Here is a 17,036-nt window from a genome sequence, read left to right as displayed (position 1 = left end):
AGAGGAAGTAAGGAATCTATAATTAAGAAATGGAGATCATATGTAAGATATTTAATACAAAGCAGGAAGAAACTATACTTAGTCCACCAGGGGACACTGTGTGCTTCTGAGAAATTGACGAGCCTAGGGGACTCCTGACTCTCATGTAATCTCCTTGGCAAAGCTCACTGGACTAGAGGATGCAGCTCAGCAGGTGTTTCCTCAAAGCTGTCCCAGGCCCCTTGGGAGGAGAGTTGTCCCAACGGGCTGAAGAGATGTAATGTAGGGTGACGGTGATAGTAAAATTCTCATACTGCACCACATCACCATTTCCCCATTACCCCAAGAACCCCAGAGTCCAGCAGCATCTGTGGGTCCTCAGGTCTCTGGAAATTTAAAGCCTGATGCCAGCCTCTTTCCTCCATCTCTGTCAGGTGTCACAGAGACTAAAGAGGCCTGCCTTTGGAATGATCCATCTCATTTCTTGACTCTTTCCTAACAGCTATTTCGTTTCAGGCTCTCCTCTACAACCTGAGGTGATGCTGGGGAATGACACTCTCCAGCAGTTACTGATCCCCTCTTTCCATACTGGTTCCAGAAGCTGCCTGGCCAAGCCTCTAGGCTCTGATTCACCCAACAACATCAGGCAGTCCCAGTCTCCTGTAACTTTTCCCCTTAAACATAACCTTGTCCTGGCTCTAGGGTTACAATCTGAGGACAGTGCTGAAGGCGACTGCATGAACACTGCAGTGGTGTCAGCACAGTGAGACACACATGGAGAAGCAAGACACAAACGTGCATTTGTCTGAGCCTGGGTGTAAACCCTGTCCTGTGGAGTGGGTCCCATGACCAGGCACTGTTGCCATCCTGATATGAACTCTCCACAGACAAGAAGGTGAAGGAAGCATCTGCCTTCATTTGTTTCCTAGTTATAGTCATAAATGTGAACATGTTTGTCAACTGTTGTGATTGTGATTTTTAAAAGTACAGAATTCAATTATTTATTCCTCTATTAGTTGTATTTGCTTGTAAGACTATAGTCAATAAGTCTCCAGAGAGAAGCATTCTCAGGGATGTTCATTCAACAACTTAGATCAAAGGGAAGTAATGCCCATTCGTATTTTCTAACTATTGGTATATTAACTTTCATTTGAAGACTATGCAAATTGATTTTAGTTTTTAAAAGCTATGAAATAATATATATATATATATATATATATATATATATATATGAAGTAATTACTCCTCTGACATTAGGTTAACACATTTGTACCTAAAGAAGATCTGTTGATGTGATAATTCTGAGTACCACTGTATGTAATCTCATTATAAGATTGTAAGAACACCCTTCACTAGTACAGTCCTTTTTCCCAAGGAACTCACATCAATATTTGAATGTCAACAACACCAAAAGGTCTAAATAAAATCAAAACCACAAGGGCACAGAAAAGAAAAACAAAAGAGCCATGACAGGATCAAGTTTTTAAAATATTTATCTATTTATATACAGATTTAAGGATTTACTCTTCTCTCTCTCTCTCTCTCTCTCTCTCTCTCTCTCTCTCTCTCTGTGTGTGTGTGTGTGTGTGTGTGTGTGTGTGTGTGTGTGTGTGTGTGTGTGTATGTGTGTGTGTGTAAATGCCACAGCATGAGCACAAGAGCACAAGAGTTAGAGGACCACTTGTGGAAGTCTTCTCTTTCCTTCCACCATGGCTGCTCCAGGAATCAGCTGGCACTGAGATGCTTGGCAGCAAGCACCCTCACGGGCTGGCCACCATGCTGGTTTTGAGTAGGACACAATGTGTAGTTCCATGCACATTTTCAACCAGGAATAACAGAATCTTAGCTTCATTGTGTTTTCCTCCTTCCTTACTTCCTTTTTTCTATCTTTCTTTCTATTGTTTTTGTCAATTAACATTTTATTTTGAGATTCTTTACTTTTTAAAAACATTTTCATACAATCTATTTTGATCATATTCTTTCTCTTTCCCCAATACTTCCCAGATCTTCCCAGTTCTCTACCCACCCAACTTCATGTTCTTTCTCTTTCAAACAAAACAAGTCAGAAAAACAACCAAAAAACAAAAACAAGAAAATAAAACCAAACTGAACAAAGAAAACAGGAAAATCAATCAGATAAAATATAACAACACACACACACACACACACACACACACACACACACACCATAGAGTCTGTTTACTAGACAAACTACCCCTGGCAGTGGGGACTGCTGGGGAGGGTGATTGATATTTCTAGTGACACTCCATTACAGAAAACGAATTTCCTCTTTTCCAGAAGTTATCTATGACAAATAAGTTCCTAGCTAAGGGTGTGACTATTTGTCCACTTCTCTTTCTCAGAGCTGGGATTTTGTCTGGTTTGAACCTGTGTTGGTCTTGGGCATGCTGTCATAGTCTCCATGAGTTCCCATGGGGATCAGTTCTATTGTGTCTGGAAGATGCTGTTTCCTTGAAGTCATCAGCACATCTGGCTCTTACAGTCTTTCCACCTCATCTTCTGATTCTGGAGGACAGGGTTTGACAAAGACAACTCAGGTTCACAGTTTCTTTAACCATGCATAAGTTAAAGCACATCTGAGCAAACCCATGTGGTCCTGACATTCCTCTTGTCCCAGCTCATCATCTCAGTGGCTAATTCTTCTATCATGATTCATTAATTCTTGCCTCCAATTTAGAGGTATTCCCTTTTCTCATCATATATCCCACTAAACCCCTATCAGTTAAATACAGTATTTTAATATCAGATAAGTAGTAGGCAGGTTTCCGTTAGTGTTTTTGAAAACCATCATACACAGTCATTCTTCATCAGTTCTTTCTAATCCTGTTGCACCCAAAATCCAAAGTCCCCAAAGACCACCCAGAGATCTATCTGATTGCAAAAACAAAGAACCTGCCGGGCGGTGGTGGCGCACGCCTTTAATCCCAGCACTCGGGAGGCAGAGGCAGGTGGATCTCTGTGAGTTCGAGGCCAGCCTGGTCTCCAAAGCGAGCAAAGCTACACAGAGAAACCATGTTTCTCGAAAAACCAAAAAAAAAAAAAAAAGCAAAGAACCTTTTAATGCACGAGGTTAAATCCGGGTCCTCACCCATCTGTCTCAGCGGTAAAGTGAGAGGGACCCCAAGCAGGAACAGGACAGGATTTTTATAGTGGTTAGGGTCAGGGTTCTAGGGGAATTTCAAATCTATATGGTCACAAGCTCAGGATTGGTGCTTACTTCAGGTTGGAGACGCTTGGATTGAACTGATTGGAGAGTTGCAGCTGCAAGGAAATGGCCATCTCCTCTGGCAGTTTATGTCATAGCATCTGTGTCACCGGCAGACCCGTTTTCTCTGACAGTTAGACATCCCATTTCTTATCTGCAGGAAACGTGCTCCCTCTGACAGATATGGTGTATAATCTGTTATATCCCTTAGGTTATGGGAGAAAGTGTCTGGAACTCCTAAGATGGCTGTAACCCTGTCATCCTCTCAATCCTTTCTTAAGGACAATTACAGGTCCCTGGTGTACTTTCCCCTATTTTTCCTATAATTCTGTTTTGTTTTACCATGTTATTTTCTATTTTTTTTTATTTATAATCCATCAAGGGAGTCGTGCAGTATAATATTTATCGTCATAGATGCCAATATTCACATTGTATTTCTATGGCTCAATCTGCTGAGGAACTAAGTAGAGAGAGAAGCCTAGCCTCTTGAACATTCTGAGAAGGGGCCCATGGAATAAATTTCTCTGTCCTCAGCTTCAGCGGGGAAAGCCCCTCAATAAGAAATTACAGTCTAGCAACAGTGGTTCTCAAAATTTCTGGTGCTGAGACCCCTTAGTACTGTCCCACATGTTGTGGTGACCCCCAACTACAAAATTATCCATTGTTACCTCAGAACTGTAATTTTCTTTCTTTGTGTATTATATTTTGTATTCTATTTTGTGTATTATAAAGTAAATATATGATCTACAAAATATCTGATCTATGACCCATGTTCTGTGGGTATCGTGACCCTCAGGTTACGAAACAATGGTCTACATAGTGTTCCCACTGAGCAGAAGTAAATAAAACAAAAGAGATAATATAAAATTAGCCTCAGAGGAGGCAAGTCTTTCTGTCCTTGATGAGAAAGTGTTCAGCGGACACAGCCTAAGGGGAAGTCTCATTGTCACAGACATGACAGACCTGAACCTGCTCAGTGGGGTCTGTAGGTGACACTGAAGAGTCTGGAGACTCTCAGCTGACAACACAAACATCTGTCTCTTTATGTCTGCTCAGGACTCAACAGGCCCAGCAGCTGGGGACACTGTGATCCCTTGGGCAGCCTCCGGCAGGAAGTGACACCCAGACTTTTGATGGCAGACACACCTGAGAAGGGATTTGGTTGAACAAGAAAAATTTGCATGAAGGGCCCTGTCAGTTCTCTGAGAACTGTTAAAGGACTAGAGAGACCTGCACCATGTCTGTCTCAGCAGAGCTCAGTCGTGTCTGCACCATGGCCTGGACTACTCTCCTCTTCTTCCTCCTTTATTGTACAGGTCAGGAGTCATCTGCACCCTGATCCCAGTTCAGGGAAACCATCTGACAGCAGATACATTCTCCTCTCTTCTCTCACCATGGACATTATGTGTTTCTTTGTTTTCAGGGTCTTTCTCTCAACCTGTGCTAACTCAATCACCCTCAGCCTCTGCCTCCCTGGGAGCCTCAGCCAAACTCACCTGCACCTTGAGTAGTCAGCACAGCGGCTATACCATTGGTTGGTACCAGCAACATCCAGACAAGGCTCCTAAGTATGTGATGTTGCTCAAAAAAGATGGAAGCCACAGCAAGGGGGATGGGATCTCTGACCGCTTCTCTGGCTCCAGCTCTGGGGCTGATCGCTACTTAAGCATCTCCAACATCCAGCCTGAAGATGAAGCTGACTACATCTGTGGTGCAGATTATACCATTAGTGGACAATTTGGGTAAACACAGTGACCCAGATAAATGAGGAAGCAGGACAGGAACTATTTTGTTCTTTTGCTACCAAGACTGGCTTGTGATTATAAGATGGAAAAATCTCAAGTTCTTAGTTATCACAGTCATTGGATATTTTCTGTTTATTATTCAAAGGGAAAGAGCATAGATATAATAATCCATCCTAAACTCCTGGGGAAAGGGAGCGAAAAGGCAGGGATTGTATAGAGTCACTGTTCTGTAATAATGATGACTATGTAAAGTCAAATCTGCTGTGTGTACAGCTGAGGAGGTGAGAATATACTCCTTTCAAGTTGGAGCAGTGTATCTAAGGTTCTCACTGTTACTGCTCCAAAGTTCATAGGAATGTCTGTTCTTCATGCTCAGTGTCTTGTAACTCCATCAAATTGCCAAGAAGCACAGTGTAAGAACATTTAAGGAGGTACTGTGGTTGGAACCCTGCATTGCCAGGGAAAATGAAAAATTGCCATGAGGTCTGAGCACTGTCCTTGAATGCACACGAACTTATCCGTGTCCCTCCTGCAACCACCTTTATTACTTAGTAAACCTTCCCAGAGATTTCAAAGGAAGGACAAAATGATAGACATGTGGTTTTATCCCGCAAAATTCTTACATGTGACCTTGTTTACCAGCCTTAATGCCCCTGTTCCTCCACACTGAGGCCAACTTTAGAATCTCACTTTAGGTTTTAAAATTATCAACAAAACTACAGGAAATTGTGTATAGAAACAAAGAAAAACCTAGATTCCTACAAAATGGTCCTGCTTTGTCAGGATCTGGACTCCTTTCTTTTGAACAGGAGCTCAGAGAGACAATTAGCAGAATGAAAGTCATTTTCCTGGAGAAGACTCTGGCGCCAAACTCATTGATGAGAATCACAGTGCAGCATATCCTGCAGGCTAGTAGGAGGTTATGTTGATCAGAATCATGAAGCAATAGGTCTTTCATGCGGCTAGGAGATTTGTGTGGATCATAATCCTAAAATAGTTGGTCCTGCTGGCAGTTAGGAGTTTCTGATGAGTTTGACCAGCTTTCTCAGTCCATACTTAGAATGTCATAACTTTTTCTTTATCTCTCTTTTTGGTTCTTTTGTTAAGTGATGACCAGAACCAAAAGACTGTTTTTTTCTCATACTTGGGGCTTCCCCACTCTTCCCCTGAAATCCTCTCTCCTTGGGTGATTGATTGTCTACTGTATTAGTTACTTTTCTATTGATTTGATAAAACACTGTGACAAAGGCATTTCATTAGAAGGGAGAGTTGATGGTTGGGATGGGGGGGTAGGGGTTATGGCTCCTAAGGGATAAGAATCCATGATACTGGAGAAGTGGCAGGTGCAATAACATGATCAGAAGTTGTGGGCTCACATCTCAAATGTCAATCAGGAAGATGTATGTGGTGCAGGGTATTGAAACTCCAAAGACCACTCTCAATGACAGTTCCATCAATACCACACTGCCTAAACCCTTCAAGCAGCACCACTAATTTTGAATCAAGTGGGCAAATGCCAGAACCTACAGGGCACATTCTCATTCAAACTGCCATATCTTTCTTGTTACTGATCTCTATGCTGGCTTAACTCAAACAGCATGACTTTTCATCTTCATTCACCTCCTCTGGGCAGAAGCCATAATTTACAGATTGTTTTCTCTGATTGGTTTTTTGTTTTATTTTGTTTTGTCTTGTTTTTCAAGGCAGGTTTTCTCAGTGTAGTTTTGGTGCCTGTCCTGAATCTCTCATGGTAGACAAGGCTGGCCTCGAACTATCAGAGATTCGCCTGGCTCTGTCTCCGAGTGCTGGGATTAAAGGCATGTGCCACCACTTCCTGGTTGATTGATTTTCTTTTAAGTTCTAATAAAATTGTCCTTAAGGTTAAAAATAAAAGGCATTTAAGAGGGAGAGTTAGATTGGAGAAAGTGAAAAGGAAGGGGAGAGGAAGAGGGAGAAACAGAGGAGGAGAAGGAGGAGAGAGAGAGAGAGAGAGAGAGAGAGAGAGAGAGAGAGAGAGAGAGAGAGAGAGAGAGAGAGAGAGTGAGTGAGAGAGAGAGAGAGATGGGGAGAGCTTACTTGGCATCAAAGCTTCTGTCTGTCTGATGTCATTCAATAAGTTACCTGATTCCATTAGCAACTGATGTTTGGAGGAGGTTCAGACCACCACAAAACAAAGATGAGAATCTGTATACACCATAACAGTATAAATCCATGAAGTTTTAAGGAAGGTCATCATAACACCCTTGAAAATGAACAGCAGCAGTCTGTGTTCTTTCCAGATAAATTTTTTCCCTTGCCAGATGCCTTATGTGAGAGTAGAATTCCTTCTGTCCTGTCTTGCTCAACATTTCACTTCTAGTTCTTTTCTTTCTTAACCAAATTCAACCTCAAAGCTATCAGAAGCCAAAAAACAGGTAAGGAAATTGTTATCTTGACTCTGGAATTTCTACCAGATACTTAAAATTTGGTATTCATCTGTTCTCTCTAAATCTTCTCGAGATTCCCAGCCTCTGGGGAGCAGAATTCAAATGCCTCTTTTGGGAATGATTATTTTGAAATGACCATGCTCACCAAAGCTCTTCTCTTACCACGTCTACATTTAAAGAACAGATCTGAGCTGTAGTGCGTAGGACTGATGCACAGGAAATGGGGTGGATGTCCATGAGACACCCCTCTTAGACTGGAGAGAAAGTGAAAGGCCTATTGGATTCAGTGCGAACTGTAAGACATGAAGCACAGCTCTGGGACGTAATCTCAAATGAGTGCACAGCTCTCTTCCTGATCCTTTTCATTTACCACACAAGTCACTGGCTACCTAGTGTTACACTCTCCTCATTGTAAAGCCATTCCTTAATTCTGAATGCTTCCAGTTAAATGTGGACACTTAAAAAAAGCAAAGAATCCACTAGTGTCTTCCACATCAACTACTAGGAAGTTCATGAGGTAAGATTCAGTAATAAAAAATTCAGAGGAATTTTTTTTCAAAATGGATTTACATCACCTACCTGTTTATATAAGTATTTTTCCCCATTGAGGAAAGGGGCCAAAAATGACTTCATGTGCTGAAAAGTACTAAGGCCTGGGTCCAGAAGGGACAAAGGCCTTAAAGATTCTATATCTTTCCTGGGGGGGGGGGGGGAATCAACATAAAGTGGCACCAATTCTTTATGCTTAACATCTTTGCAAGGACAAAAGAAGCTGTTTTGGAAGCAGAAGAGACAGGGTCTAGTGGGATAAATAAGGTAAACAGTATTAAAATCAGAATGAGATAAATGAGCGTAAACAAATGTGAGCATTGTATATCTGTAATTAAGGGAAAAGAGGACTTGTTACAATGGGGTAGATTAGAAGAAGCTGTGGAAATAGCCTGTCTTTTTCTAATACATGTATTGATATCATGTATCTTTTCTCAACCACAGGAAGTTTGCTTTTAATGACTGGTCCTCTAGGTTTTTATTTTTTATTATTTTTCATTTATTTATGTATTAAGCCAATCTATCAGTTTGTAGACTAGGCTGGCCTCAAAATCACAGTGACCCAACTGTCAGCATGATAGAATTTTAGATAATATGTGTTTTTAATTTTTCAATTTTTTATTATGAGATTATAATTTCAACATATCCTTTTTCCGTTCCCACCCTGTAGGCCATCCCATATACACTTCCTTGGTCTCTTTCAAATTCTTGGCCTTTTTAAAAATAATTCATTGTTATTACACTCATATACCTATAACCATATACATACATATGTATGAAAATACATAGGTATGTAAATATATATGAATATACCTATAACTAAGTGTATGTATATATATATAGATATATATAATATACATTTATGTGTATGTATTTCTAAATATAGCCAGCTTATTCTGTAGAAGGTTTAATGTAAGAGTGTTTTCAGGGCTGACCTTTGGTATTGAATAACTAACTGGTGTGCTCATCCCTGGGGAGGGCTGTTCCTTTTACTCCCAGCATTGCTTAGATGCCTATAGTTCTTTGTGTAGGGTTAGGGACTCCCAGGCATGCCTACCCATCTTATGCTTGTTTAGCTATTGTTTATGCATTCATGTGGTGAGACTTTATGAGTGTAGTTTCTGACATTCCTAGGGAATACATTCTCATAACAAAGTCTGTGATATATTTAGGTGTGTGTTTCTGTGTGTGTGTGTGTGTGTTTCTCTCTCTCTCTCTCTCTCTCTCTCTCTCTCTCTCTCTCTCTCTCTCTCTCTCTCGCTGTGTGTGTGTGTGTGTGTGTGTGTGTGTGTGTGTGTGTGTGTGTGTTTCTGTGTGTGTAGGCATTTGCCTGTGAGTACCGGAGTATTCTAGAGCTGGAATTCCAAAAGATTCTTGACTGACATGTGGGTGTTGGGAATTGACCTGGCATCCTTTGCAAGAGTGCTCTTAATCACTGAGCAATCTTTCCTGCCTTAGATATTATATTTTCTGATGTTCTAGCACCAGCCTTAGTATCTTACTGAAATACACATTAACACACCTACTGAATGCAACAACTGACATTTATTCTTTTTACATGTTGATGAGAGCCAAGTCTTTCTTTTTAAAAATTATATGCCCATCAATTTGCAAGTTATTTACTGAGATGTAAAAGCACATTTAACTACCATATGCATTTTGTTAGGGTCCAAGAGTAGCCCCCCAAAAAGACCATCAATCACAAGCGCAATCAGCAAGAGCATTTATTATTTCCAACATGTTGGGGTAGGGCAGATAGCAACCCCAAAGTGAGTTCACAAGCTCCTTTTAAGCAAAGGTAGGGGAATTCTAGGAAGGAGGGATTAATCTGGTGCTGACTGGTGGAGGAAAGATTAGTCTGGAGGCTGATTGGTGGGAGGTTCTAGTGGTTAGGCACCTTCCAGCAGCAGGGTAGGGACAGCTACCTTTAGCTAGTAAGAGGCTGGGGAGCTCCTTCTGAGCCAGCAGAATGCTGTGGGGTGTCTGCTGGTTAGTTTCCCCTCAGTTGTGGTCTTCCTGAGAACTGCTTGCTCAGCTCCAGCCAGTTCCAGTAAATTAAAACTAAGGCCTGGTCCCTGGCAGGGCTGTTAGAGACCTATCATGGCTCTGGCTCCCCAGCCCTCTCACATTAAAGCAATCCCTTCTGGTGAGTGAACCTACTTCAGTCACAGAGATTTTTTTCTTGTATCCAGTAGCAATTTCTAACACATTTGTCTGTATAAAGATTGATTTTTACCTCCATAACATCCTGCCCTTTATATGGCAATATGTTATTTTCTTTGCTAAAGACTTCAGGTGCAGAAAAATATTTGGGGTGATTAACATATTGTATAAATTTGGCTTTGGTTTACCTGGGGCATGGGTTGAAGCTTGAGAAACTAATGGGTGATATGTATTTGAAGTAAAAGTGTATCTTTCTAATGTTTTAATTGAAATAGATGTATTGAACTTCCCCTTCCCTTTTCTGCCTCCAGTACCTCACAGCAAACTCCCTTGAACTTCCCCCATATTCTCTCCATAAAGAAATTGGCAATCTCTTTTTCTTTTATTATATTTCTTATACACAGACACACATTTGCACATATACATGCATGTACACTTGCTGAGTCCATTTTTGTTATTTTATGTGTATGGTTTCAAGGCTAACCACTCTGCATGGAACAACCAATGGGGGCTCATCCTTAGAAGAATCTAATTCTCTTTCTCTGGGGAGTTAATGGCTTCCTTTATTTAAGGTCTGGGCATGCCAGGACCCCATAATCTGTCCCCAGTTCTACATTAACATACTCATCTATATTGCTATTTTTCTGGTCTTGTTTAGACAATCATTTCTAGGGAAGATTATTTCACAGTGGAATTTTAGTATTTTGGCTTTTCCAATATGTATGCCTCCATCTTCTCCTTTCAGATCCATGGGAGTTTTGCTTGCACCAGGTTTCTACCTGACCCCCAAATGCTCCTCCCCATTAAGATATCTCTTTCATTACTCTCTCCCTGAATCCACCCCCACAATGCGATCCCTCACATTCCCATCTCATCCAGCACCTCGTCTACCAAAGAGATCTCTTATATCTTCCCTTTCAAGGAACATCCATGCATCCCCATCTTCTTTGGGCCATCCTTGTTATCTAGGCTCTCTGGAGCTGTGGATTGTATAATGCTTATCCTTTACTTTACAGTTAAATATCCACTTAAGAGTGAATACATACTATGTTTGTCTCTCTAGGTCCAGGCTACCTCATTCAGGATGATTTCTTTTTCTAGTTCCATCTATTTGCCTTCAACTTTGATGATGTCATAGTTTTAAACAGCTGTGTAACATTCCTTTGTGTTGAAGCACAGCATGTTCTCTATCCATTCTTCAGTTAAAGAGCAACTAGTTTGTTTCCAGTTTCTGGCTATTACAAATAACACTGTAATGAACATAGTTGAGCAAGTGTCCTTGTGGTATGATTAAGCATTCTTTAGGTATATGCCCAGGGGTAATATAGCTGGGTTTTGAGGTAGAATGATTCCCAATTTTCTGCAAAATCTCCATATTGATTTCCAAAGTGGCTGTGCAAGTTTGCACTCTCACTCATAGTGGAGGAGTGTTTCCCTTGCTCCACATCCTCTCCAATATAACCTTTCATTAGTTTTTATGTCTTAGCCATTCTGACAGATGTAAGATGGTATCTCAGAGTTATTTTGATTTGCATTTCCCTGATGACTGAGAATGTTGTACAATTATTTATGTGATTCTCAGCCATTTGAGATTCTTCTCTTGATAATTCTCTATTTAAATATGTACTCAATTGTAACATGAATTCCTAAACAGTCTTATTAATATAAAACCTGGAGGCAGATATTTGGGTGAAAGCTGAAAGATCAGAGAAACAGATCAAGCCAGCTACAAGTTCTTACCTCTATGAAATCCTTAGTCTCAAGAGAGTGAGTTCCCATTTTCTCACACTGTATACACCTTTCTGTGTCCTGCCATATTACTTCCTGGGATTAAAGGAATGTGTCACCACTGCCTGGTTCTGTTTGTTTCATGTAGCCAGGTGTGATCTTGAACTCAAAGAGATACAGATGAATCTCTGCCTCCCAAGTGATAGAATTAAAGGTGTATGCCACCACTGCCTGACTTCTATGTCTAATTTAGTGGCTGGATTTTTCCACTGATTCCCAGGTAAGCATTATTGGAGTATACAATATATCAACACATTTCCACTTTTTTGTCTAAAATAATAAAAGAAGTTTATAACTAATATAAGCAAATCTATATACAATAGGTACAATAACCATATAAAATATATACAGCCAAGAATTACATTAACAATGTCCAATCCATTAACATTTGACAAATTCAAAGAAAACATTCCATTATTTATCCTATTTTGGTGAGTCCAAAATGTACCTAACTCACATTCTATCTTAACTTGTATTACCAACTAAAACTATCTTTTGATACAAAATTTATACACTTAACACATTTTTAGTGAGTTTCTCTTCTGAATTTATTAACAAGGAAAATTATAAATATGGTAATCTAATCTTCAACTCTTTCAGAGACCTAAGAATAAAATAATATTATCTGAGTAAGAAGGAAGTGCAAACAAGTGATTTAAAAAAAAAAATGACATCATTGAAGGTTTTGTAGACACAGGTGCAGATGTAACAAAAATTGCACCAGAATCTTGGAATCCAAATTGACCTCTTCAGGAGGTAAATTGCAGCTTTTAGGGACGGAAGCATTATTTCAAGTGAAACAGAACATGAGGGCCAGAAGGACAGAGAGGAAAATTAAAGCCATATGTGGCTGATATAGCTATAAATCTATGGGGATGTGATTTATTACAACAATGGAATATCCAGACTAACATTCCTCCAATCTCAGAAACAAATATTAAATTAACATGCTTCTGAGAAAAATATTAGAAGATATAATAAAGAACAGTCATTGAGCACTGAGATTGTACAAGAACAGGGCACAACAGCTGCTGATCTTTCAAAGATATCAACAGCTCTACCTTTAAAATGGTTGACAGACAAGCCTGAATTGGTTCAGCAATGACCTTTAACAAAAGAGAAACAACAGGCCTTAGAACAGCTGTAACAGTATAAGAGCAGTTAAATGTTCAGTCCTTGGAATTCTCCTGTATTTGTTACTAAAAAGAAATCTGATAAGTGTAGAATGATAACAGACCTAAGAGCAATTAATAAGATAATTTAGCCAATGGCCTTTCTACAATCTAGAATTCCTTTGTCAACTCTGTTACCTAAATGATGGCCTCTTACAGTTTTCAATTTAAAAGACTTTCTTTTCAATACCCTTACAAGAAAAGGACAGAGAAAGACTTGACTTTATGGTGCCTTCTTATAATAATTCTCAGCCAGTTAAGAGATATCAATGGAGAATTCTCACACATGGAATGTTAAATAGCCCAATCCTGTGCAAATATTTTGGATGACAGTCATTGGAAGTAATACATAAAAAATTTTCTGAATCTATAATTTATCATTACACAGATAATATTTTACTAGATGATTCAAATGTAGATACCTTAGAAAGAATGTTTGAAGAAGTAAAGAAAATTTTGCCTTTTTGGAGATTGTAAATCACTCCTGAAAAGATACAAAAAGGAAATTCTATTAATTATTTATGATATAAAATAGGTCTATAAAAAACAGAATACAATGAAATAAAACAAAATAAAACCGGTATAGGATCAAACAAACAAATAAACAGAAAAACACAACCAAAGAACCCCCACTCGAAATACATATAGTCCAAAAGATATGCAAATGTCTTTTCAAAACATAAAATAGGAAACCTTAATGTATAAGAAAAAGAACTGTAAGCTTTAAAAATCCCAGACAAATAATTATGTGACAAAAATCATTCAAAAGTACCATTGAGGTTTTTTTGTCTTGTTCTGTTTTGTTTGTTTGTTTACCATCTATGTCTGTGAATGGGGCCTACCCTTAATGTGTGGTTTGTGTACCCAGTGAGGCTCTATTGGACAAAAGTAACTTTTTCTTTGCAACCAGTCATCAGTTGTAAATAGCTTTTTTTTTTTAATTAGGGATGAGAGCTTGGTTCCACTTCCTTGTCAGCACTAGGTCCCCCAACTGGCTTAGACCTGTGTGGGCTTTGTGCATGCCACCACAGTCTCTGTGAGTTCATATGTGATTCACTCCTGTTGCATCTAAATGGCCTTATTTTCTTGGTGTCTTTTTAGCTATCAGGAAAATACAAATTAAAACTACTTTGAAATTTGACTTTACCTCACTCAGACTGAGCATGATCAATAAAACAAATGATAACAGATGATGTATAAAATATGGAAAAGGGGGCAATTTTATTCAATGCTTTTGAGAGGGTAAGCCAAAATAACCATTATAAATGGAAAACATTGTGTGGATATTAAGCAAGCTGGAATTGATCTACCTCAAGATACAAATACACCTATCTTAGGCATATACTCAAAGGACTCTACACCCTAGTAGAAAAATACTTGCTTATTCAGGTTCATGGCTGCTCTATTTATAATAGACCAGCTATCATGGTCAACCTATATTTCCAACAACAAATGAATGGATAATAAAATGTGCTATATTTTCACAGTGGAATATTATTTAGTTCTTAAGAAAAAATGAAACTAAGAAATTTTCAAGTAAATGGATCAAGCTAGAAAAAAAAATTTCCTCACTGAGGTAACCCAGACCACAAAAGGCAAACCTTGTATGATTTCTCTTATATTTGTTTCTTAACTTTTCAGCTTCCAATCTGTATGCTACAGACTGAATATCCACAGAAGATAGATTCCTTGTAATGGATCAGGGAGGAGAAGAGCTCCAAAGAAAAGAGAAATAGAGGACAGATGATGCTGTGGAGAGTAAAACAGGAACCTAGAATTGGAAGATCAAATGGCAAGCGGTTGGGATATAAGGGTAAGGGAATTTTATGAACAAAGATAGCTAGCATTGAAGTTCTTTGGAAAAGTCTTATGGAAACCTACTAGTGTAGAAGCTTCCTAAAATAATGCACATATGGAAGGAATATAAATTGAGCCACCATATAATGCAGGAGACAATGTCCCAACTAGACATACTATGCCACCAAGTAAAACCTGCTGTGCCAAGATGGGTTACATTTTACTGAGTTATTAGCCAAAACAGTACAATGGAACCATGAAACATAACAAAATAATACCAAGTTTATTGATTGTCATCTAAAACCTGAAAGGTTTTTGCTGATGAAAACATTTTCCAACATCATTGAGCTAGTTCCTAACTAGAAACTTCACTCCTACTGACTTGCATTCATGATGCTAAAAGGTACTCTGCACAGTACCAGAGGAGAAAAAAAATCATCAGTACCTAGCAGCTATAAATCTTGGAACCTACAAAGGTCATCTGTGTGAAGATACACTGGTGCAATTGTGGCACCAAAGTTATGAGGATAACCAACCACTCTGATTGGACTTAAGGGTCAGTATATGTCATGGAAACCATACCTGACACTGCCAAAATGGCAAAGGAACTGGGCCTATGTAGGTCACAGACCTGGTAGAAAGTTTAATATTATTATTCTGCTAAAAGAACACTGCAATAAAATGACCCCTAATGACATGCGGATATTCCCATTGATCAGTGCCTTGCTCAAACACCATCAGAGAAACTTCTTCTTGCAGTATATGGGAGTCAGCACAGAGACTTACAGCTGTACAATACACAGACAAAGAGCATAGTTCAATCCCTCAGCTAAATGAGATGCTCTCACCTGACCCTTCCACTCAAGGTCTCAGGGATCTATGCGGAAGAAGACACAGGAAGATTACAAGAGACTGAAGTGGTGAATGACTTCAAGGAAGCTTTGTCTTCCAGATGCAACAAAATTGAGGCACATTTGAAGTCACAGAGACTGTGACAGCTCACACAAGGCACGTGCTTCTTCAAGGCCTAAGGGGTCCAGAATTGGAGAGTTGAAGACGACAAAGGCCCCATCCCTAACCAAGACGGTATTAGAAAGTGATACTTGCTGGAAATCTATTTTTGCCAACAGGTGTCACTGGATGTAACAACCGGACTGCAGAGCAGGCCATTGTCCAGGAATGTTTTGCCAACACAAAGTGTACTCCCCGAGTTTCTTTTGTTTCTTTTTTCATTGACTTTTTTGTGTCATTTGTCATTTTTGTCTTAATTGTCTTGTTTTTGTGGGGTTTTTTTGAGAGTGATAGAGATTGATAATAGATATATAGATAGATACATAGACAGACAGACATATAGGAGAAGAACTTCAATTCAGATGGGTAGAAATTTGGGGGTAATGGAGGTAATGGGAGTAGTTAAGGGAAAGGGAAAACATGATCAAAATATATTGCATGAATTTTATTGAATAATTTATGTTTTTTGACATGGACTTTTTTTTCCTTTATTCATTGGTGTCTGTCCATATGTCCTGTATGCTTATGAAATGTTTTTTAAAATATGTATTTAACATTTTTTTGCTGAGCTGTTTATATCTTTTACCCTTTTCTCAAGACCTGAAATTCTGTCTTTAATGTCTTTTTAATCTGTTGGTGAGACTTATCTCTGAGGTTTTTGTTAGACATCTAGTGTTTTAATTTCTAATTTCCTTTCAATTTGAGTTTTCATTAGTATTTCTATTTCTTTGTTAAAGTCTACTTTTCGTGTATGAAGTTGTTTTCATTATTTTATTCAACTGTTTGTGTTTCACATTCATCATTAAGGCATTTATTCATATCCACTTAGAGTCTTCAGACATAGTCACAATTGATAGTTTGAAGTTCTTGTCTTGTGCTTCAGCTAAATTGTTCCCTTTAGGCCTTAGCACAATAGAAATCCTGGCTTCTGTCTGAAGTACATTGTCTTGGTTGTTCATGTTTGTGTTTTTACATTTGGATCTAGGCATCTGGAGTTATGATGGTTGAAGTGTTTCTTGGTATAGATGTCTGGTCTCATCTTTGTTGGTTGGGTGTTTTTGTTTTGTTTTGTTTTGTTTTGTTTTTTTGGTTGCTGTTGCACACTCTCAGTCCTAAGCAAATCTGGTAGCTGTGGGGTCCTCAAGTCCCAGCGAGTTTTGTAGCTTAGGCTTACCAGGTA

General features: G+C 39.1%; 1 protein-coding gene and 2 gene segments (V, D, J or C); 2 read left to right on the top strand and 1 right to left on the bottom strand.

The window, feature by feature from the left end:
- LOC114687105 (immunoglobulin lambda-1 light chain-like) overlaps positions 1-17,036 on the top strand; it is an 826,243-nt gene that overhangs the window by 323,759 nt on the left and 485,448 nt on the right. The window lies entirely within an intron of this gene.
- Positions 1-17,036, bottom strand: part of LOC119088814 — a 622,476-nt gene that overhangs the window by 408,886 nt on the left and 196,554 nt on the right.
- Positions 4,414-4,951, top strand: LOC114688048. The segment is given in 2 exon segments: positions 4,414-4,521; positions 4,629-4,951. Coding segments are annotated over 2 exon segments (402 nt in total).

The sequence above is a fragment of the Peromyscus leucopus genome, chromosome 12 (genome assembly GCF_004664715.2).
Source record: "Peromyscus leucopus breed LL Stock chromosome 12, UCI_PerLeu_2.1, whole genome shotgun sequence".
Lineage (NCBI taxonomy): Eukaryota > Metazoa > Chordata > Mammalia > Rodentia > Cricetidae > Peromyscus > Peromyscus leucopus.
This window is presented reverse-complemented; position numbering and strand designations above follow the sequence as displayed.